Source organism: Tenrec ecaudatus, chromosome 7 (assembly GCF_050624435.1).
Source record: "Tenrec ecaudatus isolate mTenEca1 chromosome 7, mTenEca1.hap1, whole genome shotgun sequence".
Lineage (NCBI taxonomy): Eukaryota > Metazoa > Chordata > Mammalia > Afrosoricida > Tenrecidae > Tenrec > Tenrec ecaudatus.
The window spans coordinates 84,724,324-84,745,352 of NC_134536.1; the positions used below are offsets into that span (position 1 = coordinate 84,724,324).

The 21,029-nt window shown below is 49.6% G+C and overlaps 1 protein-coding gene and 1 pseudogene across 3 annotated transcripts in view; both read right to left on the bottom strand.

Moving 5' to 3' along the window:
• The window catches only part of ANKRD6 (ankyrin repeat domain 6), a 188,990-nt gene that overhangs the window by 4,418 nt on the left and 163,543 nt on the right, over window positions 1-21,029 (bottom strand). For all 3 annotated transcript variants that reach the window (XM_075554771.1, XM_075554770.1, XM_075554769.1), the window contains exons 7-15: window positions 20,564-20,662; window positions 18,170-18,268; window positions 16,845-16,922; window positions 12,633-12,737; window positions 10,552-10,689; window positions 10,030-10,215; window positions 9,065-9,217; window positions 3,676-3,789; window positions 1,102-1,228 (exon numbers count right to left, since the gene is read on the bottom strand). In XM_075554771.1, the coding sequence (XP_075410886.1) occupies window positions 1,102-1,228; window positions 3,676-3,789; window positions 9,065-9,217; window positions 10,030-10,215; window positions 10,552-10,689; window positions 12,633-12,737; window positions 16,845-16,922; window positions 18,170-18,268; window positions 20,564-20,662 (1,099 nt within the window). The remainder of the gene's footprint in view (window positions 1-1,101; window positions 1,229-3,675; window positions 3,790-9,064; window positions 9,218-10,029; window positions 10,216-10,551; window positions 10,690-12,632; window positions 12,738-16,844; window positions 16,923-18,169; window positions 18,269-20,563; window positions 20,663-21,029) is intronic.
• LOC142452828 (cyclin-dependent kinases regulatory subunit 1 pseudogene) lies at window positions 6,032-6,722 on the bottom strand (annotated as a pseudogene).

The window sequence follows — 21,029 nt, forward strand, 5'->3', positions numbered from 1 at the left end:
TAGATGCCACGCAGCCACATTGGCAGCACGGAAGCCGAGAGTGGCCGGCCTGTCCTTCAGCTTACTCCATCCACTCTAGCAGCCAGGGGCCCGTTTCTTGATAACAGAGGTTGGCACAACACATGAAGTGGCTCAAAACAACTGGGCATTATCTATGAAAAGAAACATCCCCATTCTTTCCACCCTCCAGCCTCAGTATTTCCTTCCTGGGCCCAAGTGCCAGTATGGGAAGGTGGTCCTACTTCCCGTACCCAGAGCTCACTGAGCACTCAGGGTTGTGTGCATGAAAAAGATTAACCCTCAGTCCCGGTGACGGCCTGTAGGGACACAGAACAGAAACCAAAACACTTGTGGCTTCTAACTCAGGGCAACCCACGTGTTACCACAGAACTGCTCCACCGGGCTTCCTGGACAGTGATCTTTACAGACGCTGCCCAGCAGGTCTGTTTCCCGTGGTGCCACGGGGTGAGTTTGAATGGCCAGCCTACAGGTAAGTAGTCAGGCCTAACACAAACCTTGACATATCACAACCCCCACGGAGGTCCGGTGATCAGGGCCCCGAATGTCCTCCAAGTTACTGTGGTTGTAAACAAAATTACTATCCTGGAAACGTGCTCTGCTCAGAGGACCTCTTTGCTAATACCTGGGGCAGGGGCAAGACATGGACCGCTCTATAATGAGGTTTCATATGGGGGAACAAAGGTGAACAGCAGATTGTGAAGAAGAAGCGGGTCAGAGGCACACAGGGTGAGGGCGACAGAGCCCTGGGCGGAGGCACTGGCCTGTTCATCACCCCTCAACTTTGACGTCCACAGCCGCAATCATCACACCGAACTTGAAGCACTGTGTCGATGACCAGTAATTATTTTATTCTTTTTGAGCACTGCAGCAAGAATGCTTCGGGATGACACAGGAACTCGGTGGACAGGAGTAAGCAAACCAGACATGGGCCTTGCCCATCCACAGAGCTAACGCGACAGAGCTACAAGCCAGCGTTCCCTCCAGCCGGTACCGCAGACCACGGCCTGACTGATGCAGGCGGGAAGGCAGTGGGCCAGAACTCATCACCTTGGGTAGAAGGGCTCCCTGCAGCTACGTTACCTGTAGACGATTCACAAGTTGATGGCGTGGACTTCGTCCTGGAGGCCCTTGACTCTCCAGAAAGCTTCAGCTCCAGATTTTGAATCTTTAACAGGCACCAGGTCTTTAATTCCTCCACCACTGACATCTGAGAACACAAATTAATGCACAGAAGGAGCAGGTGACTCCCATCCCTGGTTTCTGCATCAGGCATTACGAATGGGAGCCCCCACCCTCCCACAGGCCACAGCCTTCTCTGCTTGGCCTCTCCAGACAAGAACTTGCCATGCGCCCACACAAATCACTGCCTCAGTTCTTCAGTAAGTGAAGGAGAACCACTTCAAACTCAAACACCCAAAGCCACTCAACCTGTCAAAGCCAACATTTCTGGCTCACACACGTGAGAGCTCCACCTTCTCTGTCCTAGACAGACCGTGACCTTCTTGAGGACAGGAGCCATGTCATATAAAATACAGCATAATTGTGTTTAAACGCACAGTAACTATAACTGGTTCAGGGAAGAGATCTCATTTTTTCAGCATGTTCCATAAACTGGTCAATCGATTACAGTACATCTGATAATGAAGGTGAACTGAACACTCAGCTCTTCTCTTCATTTTAGGATTAAGAAAACACCATGTTATCAAATATAAATATTCTTGAGTTTTCAACGATAGCTCCGAATCTTCTCATTCAAAGGACATATATGGTGAGTTATAAAGTAGAACGACAGATACTGTTGTTGCTAATTAATCATTTTTTTAATATAGAAAAAATTTGACATTGTAACCCTTTTTAGGTAGACGAATCAGTGACACTAGTTTTACCCACCATGCTCGGCAACAATCACTACTATTTCCAAAAGTTTTTCATCACCCCAGAGAGAGCCCCAGAACCTTTTAAGCAGAAGTTCCCCATTTCTTCCTCCCTTTGGCCCCGGTAACCACTACTAACCCTTGGGCTTTGGGCATTTGTCTGTTTTAGATAGTCCATCTAAGTGGGCTCATACAATATTTATCCTTTGTGTCTGATTTATACTAAGGAGCCCTGCTGGTGTAATGGTTAGGCTGCTAACAAAAGCGTTGGCAATTGGAACCCATCCCCTGTTCTGTGGTGGAAAGACCTGGGGGTCTGCTTCCAGAAAGGTTCACAGCCTAGAAAACACTATGGCACTTAAACAGTCAAAAGACAAAGGGTCAGGAACAAATGTTTCACCAAAGAAGACGTTCAGGTGGGCAACACGTGGAAGAGATGGATGCTCGTGTTCATCCGCCATTAGAAAGATGAAAATCAAAACGATAGGGTGATACTATCTCACATCTGCACCAACAGCAAAGATCAAGAAGTCACAGCTGTGAGGTGGTGGAGAGACTGACTCTTACAGGTCAGCGGCAGGACTGTCAAATGGTACAGCCACGATGGGAAATGGCACGGCTGGGAGGGAGCTTAGATATGATTGTGATGATGGGTGTACGGCTCTTTAGAGGCGGTTTAACTGGAAGTGAATGATACGTGAATACTATATCACAAACACTACTAAAAAGAAAAAAATCAAATCTGAACTATGGTTACTGTGGGTGAAGGAGGAAGAGTTTTTGCTTGGGCAATGAGTTAACTTTAATGGTGGTGAAATAATTTGGAGACAGATAACTAATGGTTGTACACATAAAGAGTAAAATCAATGGCACTGAATTATATATGCACAAGTTGTTGAATTGGTGAGTGTTCTGCTTTGTAAATATTTGCAAAAATTAGGGAAAAATTACATGAATAAGAAAAAATAAAATGTTCTAAAATCTATTGTGGTAAAGATTGTACAACTCTTTTTGATGTGGCTGAACTACTGAATTGTACGCTGTGCAGATGGAGTGCCAGTAAAACAGTTTAAAAAACAGAAAGAAAGAAAATGGTCTGAAATTTCCTCAAAAGCTAGAAGTACAAATATCCTAAGACCTAGCAGCCCCACTCCCACACGTGGGCACCCCTTCAAAAAGTCTGTGGGAAAACAGAATTAAAGATAACGGGATTTCCCAGGAGCTTTTTGAAGCCCACTCACACATGCTGGAGAAACAGGAGAGTGACGTGAATGGACGAGCCCACACCGTGCTCATGGCAGCACCACTCACAACGACAAGACGAAGGGAGCAGTAATGAACGGACGGATAACACACAAGGAGTTACCATGCAGTGGTAACAAGAACGAGTCTGGAGGACCATAGGCGGAGTGAGGTATGTCCATCACAGAAGGACAAACTGTGGGGTCACTATTCTGAGAAGTCAAGCATGGAAGTTACCCGGGAGGGAGTAAAACCCTGAGTGCCGCTGCGTCAGTTCTGTCTCACAGTGAGCCTGTGGGGCAGCAGAATGGCCCCCGTGGATTTCGGGGACTCCCACTCTTCAAGGGAGTAGAAAGCCTCATCGTTCTCCCACTGAACGGTCCGTGGTTTCAAACTGCTGACCTTGACTCCTAACCCACTAGGCCACCAGGGCTCCGCTGGGGAAGGGAAAGGCCACCCCACAGGGCAGCTCTCCCCTGCCTGTGTTGCCGGTGCCTTCACTCACGTTCCTGAGGGCGGGGCTGCCACCTGTCAGTACCTGCCGTTTCTCTCCCTCGTGCCGCTCCGCGTCAGAGTGCTGTTGCAGGCGATTCAGACACTCGGTTCTCTCGGCCGAGAGTCGCTCAACCATCAGCTTGTCCAGCACACGCATCTAGGAGTCAACAGCAAAGACCCGTGAGCGAGAGGTTCTGCAGGGGATCCTGGTCTCTGAACTCCCCAGAAGGAGTCAGGGAGCGGCCAGCCGCCAGCCAGAGGAAAGCTAGCAAACCTGACTCCTCATTGTGGTCGTTTCCATGGCGGTTTCAGAATGCCTGAGCATGCTTGGGCGGGGGTGGGGGGTGGGGGGGGGTGGGGGTGTGTGTGTGTGTGTGTGTGTGTGTAAGGGATCTTTCTTCCCTTTTCTCATTCCTTGAAACCACAAAGGGATGTACAGATCCCCCACCACACAAGGCAGGCTTTGTAAGCAAACGAGACTTCTGTAGGGAGAAACGATGCCCACTTTGCAAATAAACAATGTTGGTTGACAGTTGCCCCAAAGGTACTGACATAGTGTTGTTATCCAGCCCTCCCGGGGGTCAGCATTTTTGGTGCATCACTAAAAGTACCGAAAACAAAACAAACAAATAAATGAAGCATCTCGATGCCCCGAGGTCATCCTGACACATGGAGACCCTGCAGGGCAGCTTACTTGTGGGTTTCCAAGACCGCAGTCCAAGCCTCCTCTTTCTCCGAGGGGAGACTGGTAGTTTCAGGGCTGAACGCTCTGGGCAAAGAAGGTTGGGGAAGGTGTCACAGGAAATGCTTCAGAGAGCCAGTGGCTGTGACCCTTCAATCACGCCTTTCTGGGATCACCTCCGTCTCTTCCATGTCCAGCAGGGCCCCCCCACCCCCACAGGGCCGCATTGTTACCACTTGAACAAAGTTGAGATAGTTAAGGTTTCTTGTGCCATGTGGGGTTAATGGTAGGGCAGCGAGATAAATGGCTCAGTGAGCCTTGCCTTTCTGGTTCTCAGGTCTCTTGCTTTCTGATGGTGGGACCAGGGTGCAGCTGTCTTAGCCAGTTTCCTGCTTCAGCTGGCAAGGCTCACTTCCTGGGAGACATCCCTGAGGAGAAGGCACATGGACCTAGCCTGATGCAACACTGGGTGCTGGAGCAGCCGTGTGGAGATCTCTGGCAGCGCAGAGATGCTCACACATTCACTGATTCAGCTTTCCTCCTGCAGTTGGCGTCATTGTGTGTATTTTGTGAGATGGAGAAGGACTTTGTGGATTGGTGTCGGACATATGGGCTAATGTTGGACTTAAGGGCTTGGGCAGTACTAGGTTGGGATGCTTTCTTAATGTACACTTATCCTTTATAAAAAACTCTCATATATATGTGTATATATTTGTGTGTGTATATATATATATATTTGTGTGTGTGTATATATATATATATATATATATATATATATATGTTTCTGTGGATTTGTTTAGTCTACTCAGACTAACACAAAGGTCCACTGCCAAGTGACCAGAAGAGACTGAAGCCATGGTTAGCAGAGGGAGCCAGCCCACCAGGGCTTGGGGGTGAGCTCCTCTCCTCTCAGAACACACACGTGCCCCCCACTCAACCATACAGAGCAGCGCCATTGCCGGAGAGGGGCGAGCCTCAGGCTTCTGTGCAGTGCCCTCCTGTTTTCTAGGCCTGGTACCCCAACAGCCTTCGCACTGCCCCCACTCCTGTGACACAGAAGACTCGGGCTTTCTTCCCACATGGCGGTGATGGGTCCTGGCGTGAATGCCTGACTCAGGCCAGAGTCCTTTTCCCCTGGGATTTGGAGGTAGAATGGAGCCTTCTCTACTCTGTTCTAAACCCAACAGAGACCATTTTTGAATGTGGAGGACCCAGAACAAATGGATCGGTGGGAGGAGGAAAGACTGAAGCAGATGGTAGAAGCAGCCTCCCCAATTCCTCACAGGGCACCATGCCTGTCCTCAGACAGGGGTGCCTGCCCCGGGAGTCCTCATGAGCACTCGCCCAGCCCACTCTGCCTGGGGTCTGGGCTAACGTGAGTTCTCCCCCCTAGTTTGCTCTTCATAGTCAGGTCCTGAGAAGAGATTTTCCACAAAATGGAGTTTCTACAAAATTCAAATAGCATAAAAATGTTCCACCTCAACAACAAAAAAAAACACACCAAAAAACAAAAACCTCACCAGTAAACAGGGAAATAAACATTAAGCAATAAAAGGTCCTTTAATCAGTTTGAAAAATAATAATATTAAATGATGGTTTGAAAACAAAACAGCTGGTGCAGGAATGAAGTCTTACAGCCTTTCTATTATGGATTTTTTTTTAAAATAAAAATGTCTTCTTTAATCAAGGGCTTTTTTTTTTTTTAACACAGAACAGATTTCTTGAATAAAATGGAAAGTTTCCAATACATCAAAACACACACCAGCAGTCGCCATACACACGGTACTCAACAGGGAAAATGAAAAATAGAAACACAAATAACAACAACGGCAAGTTTACACAACGCCTGTAAACTGAGCCCTGTGATCTTCTCTTCTCAGGTGCTTTCTCTGCCTGCCAGGGGTGCTCTGCTGGACACAGCCCACCATGGCTGCTGGGGACAAGGGCAGCTGAGACCGGGGCCACAGAGCACAGCTGGCAGGGCGGTGTGGCTCCGCACATGCGGCAAAGCACGCACCGGCACATTCGAACAGTGCAGGGAACATCCTTTAAATATCAGAGTGAGAAACGGCAGAGAAGGCAACATTATTAGAAAGATGTTAGCAAGAAAGGAAGGCTGGAACAGCTTGAGGCTGCAAAGTGGCTGGCTAGCTTCATTTCTTTGGCTTCTTGGGCAGCGGCCGCCGGAACAGCAAGATGTGAGGTTCTGGTTCATGGATCATATAATGGACCCATCCCTGACTCTGCTGGACGCCAAGATTCCTCCATTCAGATTCAGACATCAAATGGGTTTTCGGGACCAGCTTGGCTATATCCTTGGGCAACATGACGTGCCTGTACTCGGATTCCTCGTCGTCGTATTTGTCCGAATAGTAAATTTGCTTGTGTGACATGCTCATTCTGAGGGACTTCGGACGCTCGCCACCAACCTCCCAAAACCTCTATTATGGAATCTGTCTATATATGTAAGAGCCTTAAATAGTCTTAACTTGGGGCCCAGCTATTCTGAGCACAAAATCCAAAGTTATGCATATAAACTATTCATCAAAAAAAAAAAAAACTATTCATCACGGCAGAACTCAGCACCGTGCAAAAGGACAGCGGTGAGACGCCTACCCCAGGGGAATGGCTAAACACATCGTGCGGCATCAATACACTGGGACATCCTCACGACGCACAGTGAAGTGAAGAAAACGGAGCAAAATACCATACACACTGTCCTGGCCAAGTGCAGTCACTGAAGAGCACAAGGCAGCCCTCCGTGATTGAGACGAATTTGTAAATCCCATTTTATTTTATTTTTAATGTGAAATCTGCACCCAGGGAGCTATTGATTGAGGGGAATGGAGTGTCTGTCTGGGATGATGAAAAGCATTTGTAAATGGCGGTGGCCATGGTTGGTCACCAGGAAGGATGCAATGACGTCATGATTGAACATGTTCAAGGGGCTCCAACAGCACAGTTTTGTTACATAGAGCTCATCATGATAAAGTATTTAAAAGGCCATGGTTTGCCACACATTACCAATTAATTACAAAAGGACAATAAACCTTTACAGTGGAGAGAGATGGCCGGGGCCAGCTTAACCAAGTGATGAAAATGGGCATCATTAATAATTAGGACAACCTCACTGATGAAACATACAACTTTCCTCTAGTTCTTTAATGTCCCCCCCCCCCTATTATGACCCCAATTCCACCTTACAAATCTGGCTAGACCAGAGCATGTACAAGGGTACAGATAGGAGTTGGGAATCCAGGGAATCCAGGACAGATAAACCCCTCAGGACCAGTAATGAGAGTAGCGAAACCAGGAGGGGAAGGGGAAGGTGGGGGAGAAAGGGAAACCAATCACAATGATCTACATATACCAACCCCCTTCCAGGGGACAACAACAAAAAAATTGTGTGAAAGGAAACATTTGTCAGTGTAAGATGGGAAAAAATGATAAGGATTCGGGAGGGAGGGAAGGGGAAGTGGGGGGAAATGAGCTGATACCAAGGGCTCAAGTAGAAAGAATGTTTTGAAAATGATGATGGCAAAATAAATAAATAAAAATTTTAAAAATGATGGCAACAAATGTACACATGTGCTTGATACAATGGATGTACATATGGATTGTGATAAAAGCTGTAAGAGCCCCCAATAAAATTATTTAATAAAAGAAAATAATCAAGACATCCTGACATCATGTTCTTTCTGATCCAATACAAGCTGATGTTCACACCCTTCATACTGGTGTATGCAGTAAACCGAAAAGAAGCTAAACTCACTGAGTCGGTGCCAACTCGCAGAGACCCTTGTGGTTTGGAGACTGTCACTCTTTACGGGAGTAGAGAGCCTCGTCTTTGTCCTGGGGAGCTGCTGCTGTGTTTCAAAGTGCCAACCTCACAGACTGCAGCCCGACTCACGATCACTAAAGGGACAGGGCTCCTGCTAAAAGTACGTAAGTTGGACCTAATTCTGAATCTAAACCAGTGGTCTCTGACACGCACATGCATCAGAATTATCGGAGATGTTTGCTCAAAGGCAGACTGCTGGCCTGCAAGCCAGCGTTCCTGATTCAATCAGGTTCAATAAAGAAGTGGTATGTGTGTCAATGACATGGACACATAGTATGACCAAAAAAAAAAAAAGCTGACTGGGTGGAAGGCGCACGAGTGCTCATATTGTCACTCTTTTCACTTTGTTTTACGCTTGAACTCTTTCCGAATAAAAAGTTTGCAGCAGGGAAAGCCATGGACGCGACAGCTCTAGTTCTGCGGGCGGGGCAGCGGAGCACGTGGGGCGGGCCGGCCACTGGAGAGGAAAGGCCGTGAGGAAAGAAGCCCAAAGATTGACCGCGTTCTCTCTTTCTGGTGTTTGATAGGTGATTTAGGTTCCTTCTGACTGCGCTGCAGTGGGTATGTGTTCCTTTAATAACCAGAGGCAATTTAATCATGATCTCAAGTGACGGCAACAAGCAAAACTAGGTCAGCAGCCATCCTTGCCTGGCCACAAGTCCGACTGGACGTGTTGTCAGGAGAGAGTCCCTGGATAGGACGTCGCGCTTGGGAAAGTGGAGGGCAGCAAAGGAGAGGAAGCCCTGCACGAGATGGACTGGCACGTCGGGCTCAGGCACAGGAACCCTGTGAGGATGGCACAGGGCACGAGGGGCAGCGCTTACAGACACGGGTCACCGAGGCCTCTTTCTGCTCTCACTTTGTGACACAGCACCTTGCTGCCATCAGGGGGCTGGCCCGCTTGCTTACCTGGTGCTGGGTCTTAGTCTCCATATGGCCCAGCTTTGTATTCATTTTATCCTGGACAGACCCCAGCTCAGCTTTGATCTCCTCTACAGTTGCCTCCAACTGGTTCTCCAGCTTGTTGAGCAGAGGTTCACATCGACAGCCATTTATAGGCGCCTACAAGAGCAACAGCAAAGGACCCTTACAGCCAGCTCGTTCATTCCTTTAACAACTACATCGACAGCCATTTATAGGTGCCTACAAGGGCAACAGAAAAGGACCCTTAGAGCCAGCTCGTTCATTCCTTTAACAACTACGCCTTGAGCCCATCCGAAGTGCCCGACGGTACGCTAGGTGCTGAGAATACACCTGATGGAGGAGACAGCGAGCCTGTCACCCCTCTCGATTGCTCACACTGCTGTGCTCCGCTCCGGGACCTCAGCCTGTCTGCTTGCTCACCGACGGATGGCACATGAGGCCACTGGTGTCAGCTGCACTTTCCCTCAGGAGACCTGGGCTCCCTCACACTCCTGGTCAATGCAACTACTGTCCAACCACTCCCCAACGGTCAGTCGAGGCTTGTTCAATAGGTTTCAGCCGAGTGCCCAGCCTAAGATGGGTGAGGAAGAAAGACCTGGTGGTCTACTTCCACAAATCAGCCCGTGAAAACCCAATGGATCACACACTCCGATCCCCAGTGACCCGCTCGGATGGGGCGGCCCAGGACTCAGCAGCAGTCATTCTGTGGTACATGGGGTTTGCCTCCAACTGGGTGCCAACTCCACCCCTGCAAACAAGAAGCCGGTGCAGGAAGCATTGTGATTAAATCTGTTTGCCTGGGCCTAGGCAGCAGGAGTGCATCGACCCCTCTGAGTCGGGCGGGCCACCAACTTGTCTTCCAACCTCTTGCTGCATTCAATCACAGCCGGAAGGCTCTGAGAGCCCCCAGGCCGGTGTCAAACAGGCGGCCTGGTTTCCCCCCACACTACCTGCATGACTTTCCCATCCTTGCCCCGGTACAGCGTGTAGAGCTGGTAGGCTCGGAACTCGTGGGGAGGGGGCGGGGACGAACAGTGATGCCGGTTCCTCTTTTTAGGGTGGCTATGAGTATGCGCATTCTTCTGGGGCCCAGGCTGTTGGTCTGCTGGTGGCGTGGGGTCTGAAAAGGCTGACACCTGAGGGAGAGGAAGAGAGAAGCCCCCGAGTGAGCACTAGTGACATCTCAGAGTGACACCAGCAGTGGCTCCCAGTTCGGCCACCTTAGGTCCAGGAAGCCTGCTGGCACCCCCTGGCTTCACCTCAAGGCATTCAACTCCAACACTGCGTGTCAAGAGATCCACAGACACGCCAACCTTCTGCCATCAGTGAGCCACCTTCCACGTCTGTGTGCTGGCTCCACCCCAGCAGGCCCGGGAAGCAGCGTTTCCGCTGTTGGGCATGGTGGGTCCCAGGCCCTCTGTCAATCTGTCCTTGCCCACCACCCTCTGGGCTGCTCTCACGTGCCTCCTGACCTTGGGCCTTGACTTTCTCCTCCCGCAGTCCTTTGCTCTGGGCTCCGGGGAGGCCGACAGGAAGTCTTCTCTGGCCTCTTCCTTCCCAGGCGCAGCCTGCTGCTCACTGCTGGGGGTGTCTCCCGCTGAGACACTGCCCTGCAGAGGGGCAAAAAGGCCAGACATGTAAGAAGCCCCTTCTTCAGATCCATTTCAGACCCTACCTGCCATTTCTTTAAGGGGAGACTTGATCCTTAGCTATGGGGAGATGAGAGACTGCGCTGAAGGACACCTTATTCCTTCTACCTTCCCGGCCAGAGTCAGAGAAGGGCCATGTCTAGCAAGCGCTACTCAGACCCTGCACCACCCCCAGAGGCCTTCCGTTGTCCTATTTCTTCCTTGGATGGAAGGCGGCCCTCCGGAGAAGGGAGGAGGTCAGAGAGCAGCGTCTGCTGGAGAAGACCAGGTTTGCGGCTGGCATTTCCCAGACCCCTGCCCCTGCCCCCACCCCAGACCTGCACAGCAGGCAACAGCAGTCACTAGCAAGGAGCCCAGTCAGGTACTAGCCAAGGGTGAGGGCCACCAGGAGGAAACGGGAAGGCGTTTTTTGCACTTGTCCCATTATCGTTTCTACTCCCCCAAACCAAACTCACTGCCTTTGAAGTCATTCTGACTCAGTGACTGCAGGATGGAGAACTGCCCTGTGGGCTCTTCTGAGGCTACTGTGCTCTGCGGGCTCATCTTTCTCCCGTGGAGTGGCCGGTAGTCTCCAACTGCTAACTCTGTGGTGGGCAGGCCCATGCCAACCCACGACGCCACCAGGGCTCCCCCTCTTTCATGAATGGGGCAAAGTTCTGTTTGCAAGTTTCCACCAAGGGGCCTCCGTCAACGTTTGCCCAGGAGGTAAGGTTCAAGCCTGCATGGTGGTCTTCACTGAATACCTAGGCTTTCCTTGGCTAGTTGAAGACTTTGCTTTTATGATGTCGATTAGCTACCAAACCTCAAGTGTGCTTGGGTCTAATTCTTTGTGCCAGAGCTCCAGGAACCTACTGCCCACGGAACGTCTCCACCCTAGAGGTTTTAAGTCTTTGCACTTCAACTAGACAGAACCCCACTCTGTGTTTGGACCTGAGCTCCCACAAGCAAGGCTGAGAGAACTGCTTGGAATTAAGTACTATCCAAATTCTGGTCCTCCAGAGAACGTGCACAACGGCACAGCTATGGACCGCGCCTTGTCCCAGTGGCACGGCCTCACCCTGGAGACGGATGAGAGGATCGGAGAATGGCGGACAGAAGAGCAGGCACTCAGGGTCTGATCTACACATGGCACACGAGGGCCAGCTCAGTCAGTCTCTGTGTCCTAGCCTTTCTCCTGGGAAACACCGGAAAGGGACGGCTCCTCCCAGGGCCCCCACGTGAAACTGTGCAGCCTCTTCACTCTACAAGGACCCCCAGCTGAGTTGGGTGAGCGAGTGGGGGTTGATGGAAGCTGAATTCCAATCATGTGTGTGCCCCACATGGGGCTGGTCTGCCCAGGGTACCTCTTTTTTCTAATTGCATGCAGGAGCCACATAGGTTCACCCTGCTGGGGTCCATTCCCCAATCCAAAAGAAAGGAGGCAACTGAGGCCCGTGGCTCTCAAACCGCAGTGCCTATCACACGTACCAGTACCCGGAGAAAGCTTGTTCGCACAGATTGCTGGGCCCCACCGGAGATTCCTAACGAGGATGGCTGAGGTGAGGCCGTGGAGGGTGCATCTCAACAAGCTACAGTGATGCACCAGCCTCCACCCTCAAGAACCACAATGGAAGGGCCTGGCATCCGAGAGGCAGCGCTACCCACCTGGGGGGAACAAGGGCCAGATGCACGGGGCTCGGAAGCATGTCCCCCAAGGAGGCAGGCAAAAATGGGTAGCACCCACGCAGGTAGGCAAAGGCTCTGAAACCCTGGGGCATGGGGACATGAAGCCCCCGGGGAAGAACCCCCGGAGGGAAAGAGGCCAGGACAGCCCAGCAGCTGCCAGATGAACCCAGTGAAAGGAAGGAGATGGCGTCCCACCCTCTGCACAAGAAGGGGAGTGGGGCGGGAGGGCTACCCCCCACCTTGCTTTGGGCCACCTCATCTCTTGGCACAGACTGCGCTCTCCTCTCTTCCTTGAGCCTCTCTCTCTTTTTCCTCAGGCTTCGCCCACGAGTGAAACGCAAAACCTGAAGGAGGCAAGAGGCATCGTTACAAAGCACTAGTGAGTGCAGCATCCATAGGGCCGAGTGCTCCTTGAACCTGGAGCTCTGACCCAAAGGAATGTACAGCCTACTAGGGAGACCGAGTACCCACAGCGCACCAGCCTCCTGGACTACCCTGATGGCCGCCAGTCTGGTGGTAGGCACAAGAGGTGCAGAGGTCCCCACCTCAAGGAGCTCGCTCGCGTTTTATGAGAGCAGGACTGCACATGGGCGTGTATTGCAGGCAACAGACTCCAAAGGCACCCTTCACGTAGACGAGGACCACATAAACTAGGTGCTTTGAACTTGGACTCAGCATCCTGATTTATTGAACCTGAACTAGACTCTCAGATGTTCTCTCTGATTCAAACATGTTTAAGGGGCATCTAGAGCCATGGTACAAGTCATTGGGCAGAAACGTCTGCCCCCAAATAAGTACATCACCTGTCCCTTACAGTGTGCACAGGTGGTTTAGGTAGGTACGTGTTTGAATTCAGTTGCAAAAGGATCTTGGGGCACGTTATCTAATGTCTCTGTGGCAGTTACATAATCTCCTGTCAGCTTTTGAAGGGGTGGAGTTTAGCCTGTTAATCAGGTTGCAGCTTGATGACCTCATTTGGAGGCGCCATTGAGATAAATAGCTAGCTGGAGGCCAGATCCAGACATCCTCTGCTTGTCTCCCTGCGAGACATTCTTGTTGACAAGCCACATGGAGCCAAGCTGATGGAGCCGGAGCCCTGCAGCTGGAGGAGCCATGGGGAGACCCACGTCAGCACTGAGATGCTTCCATTGCCACTGGATCCACAAGACTTTCCACACACTGGTCTGTGATCTTCCTGCATTCGGTGTCATTGCATGTGCTGTGTGAGTCTGAAGAGGACTTCATAGACTGGTATCGGACACATGTGCTAATATCAGACTTATGGACTTGGATTGGGCTAGGATGTTTTCTTAATATACAATTACTCTTTCATATAAAGCTCTCTCTTACACACATATGAGACTTCCTGGATTTGTCTCTCTAGTCCACCTGGACTAAGACAGTCTCTGAGCTCTAGATGTTGAATGTGGGAACAGGGAGTTGTTGGGATTTAACTGGCAGTAGGGGGCTAGTGACATTGGACCATCAGTCATTGTCAGGTGCCTCCCTACTTGCCTTGGTCACCCAGAGGTGCTTCAATTGGCAAAAGACAATTGGCCACGAAGTACTTTTCTCTGAGCTCATGGAAACCCCCAATCTCTGGCCCAGCTCTGCCCCACCCCTTTTAAGTTCTGGTTTCAGGGTTCACCACCTTTATCCAAGGAGGCTCAGAAGGTAAGCTGGCCTTTTCAAGGGCACATTATTTTGTTATTTTTTGTGTGTTGCGTGTTTTTAAAATTTTTTTTTTCATTTTTTTGTTTTAACAAACAGAAATTTATTTTCTCATTGTTAGGAGGCTAGAAGACCAAATTCTGGAGAAGGCTTTAGCTCTCTGTTGGCTCTGGAAAAAATATTTCTACAGTAATTAAAAACAAACTTATTTTCTTAAAGAGAGCAGGAAGGGCTGGATGAAATTCCACATAATACTTCTCATTTCCCCCAAACGTTCATGGGGAAACATTAAATGTTAAATGACATTAAATGACAAGACCAGCAGGGGTCCCACCTCACTGTAAAACCCTGGAGAATACTCCCCTGGGACAGAAACGTAGTTTCAACCCCCAGCCCACAGTTCTGAAGGGTGTAAGGACCTCAGGCTATTTTGTGACCGTGAATGGGTTTGTTGCTCTAAGTAAATGACTAAGTCTATTCTTGAATGTCCATTTTAACTTTACATATGGCAGCGACTGATGGACAGTCTACATGAACAGAAGCTCTTTTGAGGCCTTCCTAACATGTCAGAAGGGAAAGGTGTCTTGAGGCCAACGGCCTGAGAACCACGGCCCTTAGTCTTTCAAAGTCAATGATCAGACTCCCTAGAAAGTCACAGGAGTCAGGCCTGATGAACAGAGACAAGTGGTGCCTGCTGCCCCCAGGTTATATGTTCTCAGAACACATGGTGCCAGGGTCTGCGTGAAGTTGACTTCAGTGGCATCTGTGAACCATGTCAGTCAAAAATTACTAGGGACACTCAGAGGTCACCAAACCCCAAATAACCATCAGATAAGTCCGCTCCATCTATCATGTGAATGGCCAGCAGGAGGACCCTTGTATGGGCTTCAGCCTGTGTCGGGAACCACACCATCAACCACAGGGCCGCTGCTCAGCCTCTCCAGTTCACAGCCAGCCAGGGCGCCCTAAGTCTCTGTCTCAGCACCACATGGCTCCGGAAACCCACAGTCAGCTCGGGGGCCAGGAGAAAGGGCTTTCTCTGTTCAGACAAAACAGACAGAAAGGCTACTTCTGTGACTATAGGTCAACAGGACATTTATGTATTTTCAGAGCTAAGGGAACTTCCTTAAAATGTCACCTGTTTGAGATGTGCTTTATACAATTGATGTATGTATATGTATGAACTGTGATAAGAATTGTATGAGCCCCAATAAACTGTTTAAAAAAATGTCACCTGTTTGTTTGCAATTAAATATGGGTGTAGAAAAGCTTGCTTACGCCATTTTTAATGGGAACTGGAAAACCTGCCTGGGGAAATGGTCGCTGTGAGTGAAGCTCCTTGGGCTCTGGAAGACAATTGACAGGTGGGCTTAAGGAACAAACACCAGACTTGGAGTGGCTGGGGAGGTCTCCAGCCCCATAGGTCTTGACCCACTTGCCAGCTGCTGAAATGGAGGCTGACACTGTACTTTGGGACCCAGGAGAGACCAGCATTTTGTCATCCAGGATTCATAGATGTGATTCCGCTGAGGACTCTTGCAAATGACTGGAGAGGTGGATCCCCAAGGATCCTGACTCATTGTGGTCCAGAGCTCTGTGGCATCCAAAGGGCTCTGAGAAAGACCAAGTCCACTGGCGAGAGACTGATCAGTCTCACAAAACAAAACAAAACAACAACCAAAAAACGTAACAATTTCCAGAAACTGCTAGTTTGATGTTTGATTGGGCATGTTTTCAAAACATTGGGTGAACCTACTATTGGGCGTGAAGCAGCTGCGATGGGGTGGTTTCAGAAGTTCTTGTGACTCCCTGAGACTTTATGTCTTCTTACAATGTTCGCCAAAACCAGAGGCAAAACCATCCAGCATTTGCTGGCGTAAGATACAAGAGTCCTAATCAGGAAATAACCTCAATGTCCAACGTTAAGGAATAGTTTAGCATTTCCAAAGGCAACAACAAAATTATACTTCCATTTTAATGATTAATTATGAAGACGACAAAACATTTTCTTATTATAGTTAGGCTAAAAGGCAGAACACAAGAGATACTTGTACATGTGGTTTGTTCTGCGTGTATATTTATATATTTGTGTGTGTGTGTGCGCGTGCGTATTTGTATATGTTAGGCACTTGTTCCTATGGAGGGTTATGTGGAAAATGTCAGAACAGTTGTATTCAGCGTGCTAGGATTACAAATAACTCATAAATTATCATTATAAATGTCTTTATGATTATTTAGATAATGTCCATCTTAATTCAAACGATCAGATAGGCACCATCATATTTTTTAAGTTGAACGATGGCCCCAATATCATTATTCAACTAAGGAAAGAAAGATTGCCTCTGGCAGACACACGCTGCTTATCTGGGAAGCAGGCCCTCTAACTCCTTGGTTGAATGAATGACGCCATGTTCAAAGCCTCACTCCACTTACTCAGGAGGAGTGGGCATTTCCCCTGAGCTGATGGGTCAGGGTCTTTCCCAAGGTATTTCAAACTGGAACTGTTCCACAGTTGATTGGCTGGGAAGTGTTCATCCAGGAAGCTACTGTCCAGGTGACAACGATCTAAGAGAGGTGAGGCCCACGTGGCAAGGGTAACCTCTGCCATTAGAAGTCCTTGGTTCCAGTCATCCCAGACGCCCACGTGGATCCCTCGAGCCTCCACGGTTTAGGCAATGAACCCACTGATGTCTATTTAAGTGTGTTTGACTGGCTTTAGTAGATCACAGCCAGAGGCGTCCTGATGGCATCAATAAAGCGGGGAATGAACTAAGTCCTACCTGGGGAGCTTTAGTGAGAAGAAGGGCAACTTCGGGATTATTGTGACAGCGGGCTGTCTCCAGTGGAGTCTGGCCTGCCTAAGAAGACAGACAGAGGGATAATGAGTTAAGAGAGCACCAACTCTGAACACACAAAGCCCTCACCCTGAGCTGGCCACCCAGTGTCTGCACGCACTCATGGAAACGCAGCCAGAGAGCCCGAGGGTGTTCATCAGCGATGCACAGCACCACAGGTAAGTGCTGGCCCACGGAGCAGTACGTGCTCTGGAAGGCAGGGGACCGAAAAACCCAAACACCGACTCACAGCCATCGAGTGGATTCCGACTCATAGTAACACTAAGGGACAGGGTCGAACTGCCTCGGTGGGTCTCCCAGACTGTGAAGCTTTATGGGAGTAGAAAGTCTCATCTTTCTCCCATGGAACGGCCGGTAGATTCAAACTGCTGACTTCGTGATTAACAGCGCAGCAGGGTAACCCACTACGCCACTAGGGCTTGGAAGGTGAAAAATCCCATGGGACCAAAATGGAGCACTGAGGTGAGGAAACAACACAGAGGATGATAAAATCAGCTGGACAATAAATTTACCCCGAGGAGCAGCAGGACAATGGCTGAAAGGGCAGGTGGCAGTGAAGAGTGGGGACCTGGCCATCGCTGTGTCAGGAATGGACAGCAGTGGGGTTCAAGAGGAAGTGTGCTTCCAGACTGCAGGAAGTCCCTGCTGACTGGTTCTACAGCTGTGTGTGGGGGGGGGGGGCACAGGGTCGGGGGGGAGAGACACTCATTGTAAGAGGAGAAAAGTGCTACTAGATCAGGAAGCCAAGAAAGGGCCTGCCTCTCACCATCATCAGCACCCACGGACTCTCCACGTGCTGTACCACCCTGTCTGTCCTTCCTGACACTGCACTACTTCCGTCGGTCGGTCTGTCTGTCTCTGGGAAGCTAAGGCCTGCTGGAAGGCGGGGAAGGGGAGGGCAGAGAGCTGGGGAGCAAGCCCGTCCGAGGATGAGCCTGGCGGCTTTCCCGCGGAACACACGTGCTGGCTCCCTGGCTTGAGACTGACCGGCTCTGGATAACAGCACTACTCAGCTTTCGCAGAGAGGCATCACTGAGCTTTCTTGTCATGCCAGCTTGCCCTCAGGGCTCGTCAACTCACAGGGATCAAGCCCCCCTCCAGGATCCCAGGTCCTACGACTTCAGCAGAACCTCCCGGTCTTCGCAGGCTCAGCTGGGCTGGCCGGCCGCCCTTGGAGTCTGCAGGAGTTCGTGTCCTAGGAACACCCACTCTGGAGCGGCTCTAGAAGTCATCGGAGCAATGGAACTTACATTATTAACAATGGTCCCGTCCGCTCCAGCTTCCAGTAAGATCTTAATCACCTTCTTGTGATTTAGAGCCGCGGCGATGTGAAGTGCTGTGTCTCCCGCCTGGAATTAAACAGGAGAGGCTGCTGCACCCCTGCGATCCATCCCACCGTCCCCTGCTCTCCCTGCCACAGCTCAGTGGTGGCTCTTCCGAGTCACACTAAAGTTGGCCTGAGACTGGCAGAGGGAACGACATTCAGGGCGCTCTCTTTTTCTTTAAAAAGAAAAACGACACTGAATGACCTATGCGTTCCTGTCACATTCCTGACCAACTGGGCCAGGCTGAACACGTTATTTCCCCAGCAGATTGACCACACCAAATAAAGCAACAGATCAAACAGTCCACTGTCCTGGCAGGTGAAGAGGCCAAGCTCACCGGTCCGCTCCCTCTCCCAGGCAGGGGCCTGAAGGTCCAGCCTTCCCCGTGGGCAGGGAGGAAGGTGGCTAGTTTAGTCCAGGTCACGTGAGTTTTATGTGCTGGGAGAAGGGGCCCAGCAGTGGTTTCCAAACTTAGCGGCACATTGCAACGAGCTGGGGAAGCTTTGCAAAACCCTGCTGTCCAGGTGACCTGCCAGGTGACCCGGAGCTGACAGCTTGGGGGTGGCCTGGGCACGGGCATTTCCCAGAGTTCTCCAGGTGGCTCTAACATGCTGCCGACGCTGAGAAGCATTGGTGTGCGGCTGTGTAGAAAGGTAACCTGGTGAACTCGAATTCACTGGGAAAGCCACTTTATTAGTTCAGTGGTTCTCAACCCTGGCTGCATACTCAAGAGCTTTTTAAGAACCCCATTGGCTGAACCTCAATCCCAGAAGTTCAGTTAAACAAGGGGACCTAGGAGGTTTGTGTTGTTTGCTTTTAATTCCCCTGGTGATTCAGATATGCAGCCAGGGTTAGAAACTGAGGTAGGTTCGAGGATACATTTAATCCGAATCACAGTGTGCGAGGAGCCGGCAGTGCAGTGGGTACGTTGGGGCTTTCCCTCCCTAAGAAGTTCGAGTCTCAGAAACTCACAGGGGCAGCTCAACCATGTCCTACAGAGTCCCCATGCATTGGAATTGACTTAATGGCAGTGAGTTTGCTTTTTGGAATTACAATTTAATTTTTTAAGTTTCATATATAGACAGTATTTTGTTCTCCTTTACATATAGTTACTATGAGAGAGCCTGACTGGATGGGACCTCATGAAAACTATATTTACATACATATTAATATCCAAATGACTACATAAAATCATTCATATTTCCATGGGAACATTGTCATAATCACAGTTTTACTCCAAGACCCAACATAGTCAAATTGACAACCGCATCTCTAATATCAGGTAGGGACACACCACAACCCACCCCACCTGAATCTCCAAACTCACTGCCATCAAGTCGATTATGACGCATAGCCACCCTCTAGTGCAGGGCAGGGCAGGGCAGGGCTGCCCCTCTGGGCTTCTGGGACTATATCTGTTTATGGGAGGAGAACGCTTCATCTTTCTCCCATGGAGCGGCTGGTGGTTTTGAACTGCTAACCTTGTAGTTAGCAATCCAATAGCATAACCCACTATGCGATCAGGGATTCTGTTAGGGGACAATTAATGGAGGAGGAAAAGCTTATAAAAAGAGGGTGAGTAATGTTGCTCAATTGAAGAATCCGATCAACGTCACTGACTTGTAATGTAGAGACTGCTGAATTGATGTGTTTTGCTCTGTACTCTCAACAAAATAAAATTTACAGTAAAAATACATTCAAAAGGGAAACAAACATGCCCCAAAGTGTAAACATGTATTCAAATGCTATATCTAAATTGATATATAGGTATAGGTTTAATAAATTTTCCTTTGCAGATCCCCCTCCCCCCATGAATCTCATATGAAATAAAGGGAGAAAATGGAAAAACAAATTTTAAAAAGCCCACCACAATCCCAGGACATGAATAAAACAACCTAAGAACCAGACTCATATCATATGCCCAACTTTACAGAAACCCATAAACCCAATAAAAGTAAGTGGCAGTGGCAGGAACTGAACGCAGGGAGTTATGACACTCTGAATTCCTTGATTGATTTAATATCACGCCACTTCCTAAAAGGTTTTTTTTTTAAATCACATAAAAAAAAATCACATCAAAAAACAAACTCGCTCCAGCATCTCCAGAAAATACTCAGTATGCAAATATGGTGATGTATACTGGAATGATAGGGCAAGCTCAAAGCAGAGGCCAATGGCACGTCCATTGGCCATCACTGGTTGGATCCCAGGCAGGCCCGAGGGCGCCCCTCCCCGCAGCTTCTGCTCCCGTTGACCTACCACACCTGCCAGCCTGTCGGAAGGGTGCCTGGCGGCCATGGGGAGGACACATGCACTGACCTGGTTCTTTTCATGGACAGAACAGAAAGCACTGAGGAGGAGCCTAATGATGGACAAGTGATTATAGCGTGCAGCAACGTGCAAACAGGTGTCGCCTGCCTGCGGACAGAAATCAAACTCTAAGCACAGTTACAAAACAAAACAGAAAATTAAAATAAATCATTTAAATGCTGGCAGACTACCGTCCATTCTTCAGGGTGTCAACCTGCAGGGTAAGCGTCTCAGTCTTCACATTTCTCCAAAGGAGGTTTGCTCCCCACGACACCTTCAGGAGAGCTGCTCACCCCACACACCCTCCCCGAAACTCAAAGCTCCAGAGGAAACTGGACTCAGACCAACCACAGTGCTTTGGAAATAAAGCTTTCCCCTCACAGATCCATCAAAGGCTAGCAGGGGAGCTGCTGGATTTGAGGAGTATGCGTATTCAGGAAAATGCAAGGAGCCCCCTTGTGGGCAGAATCCCAGT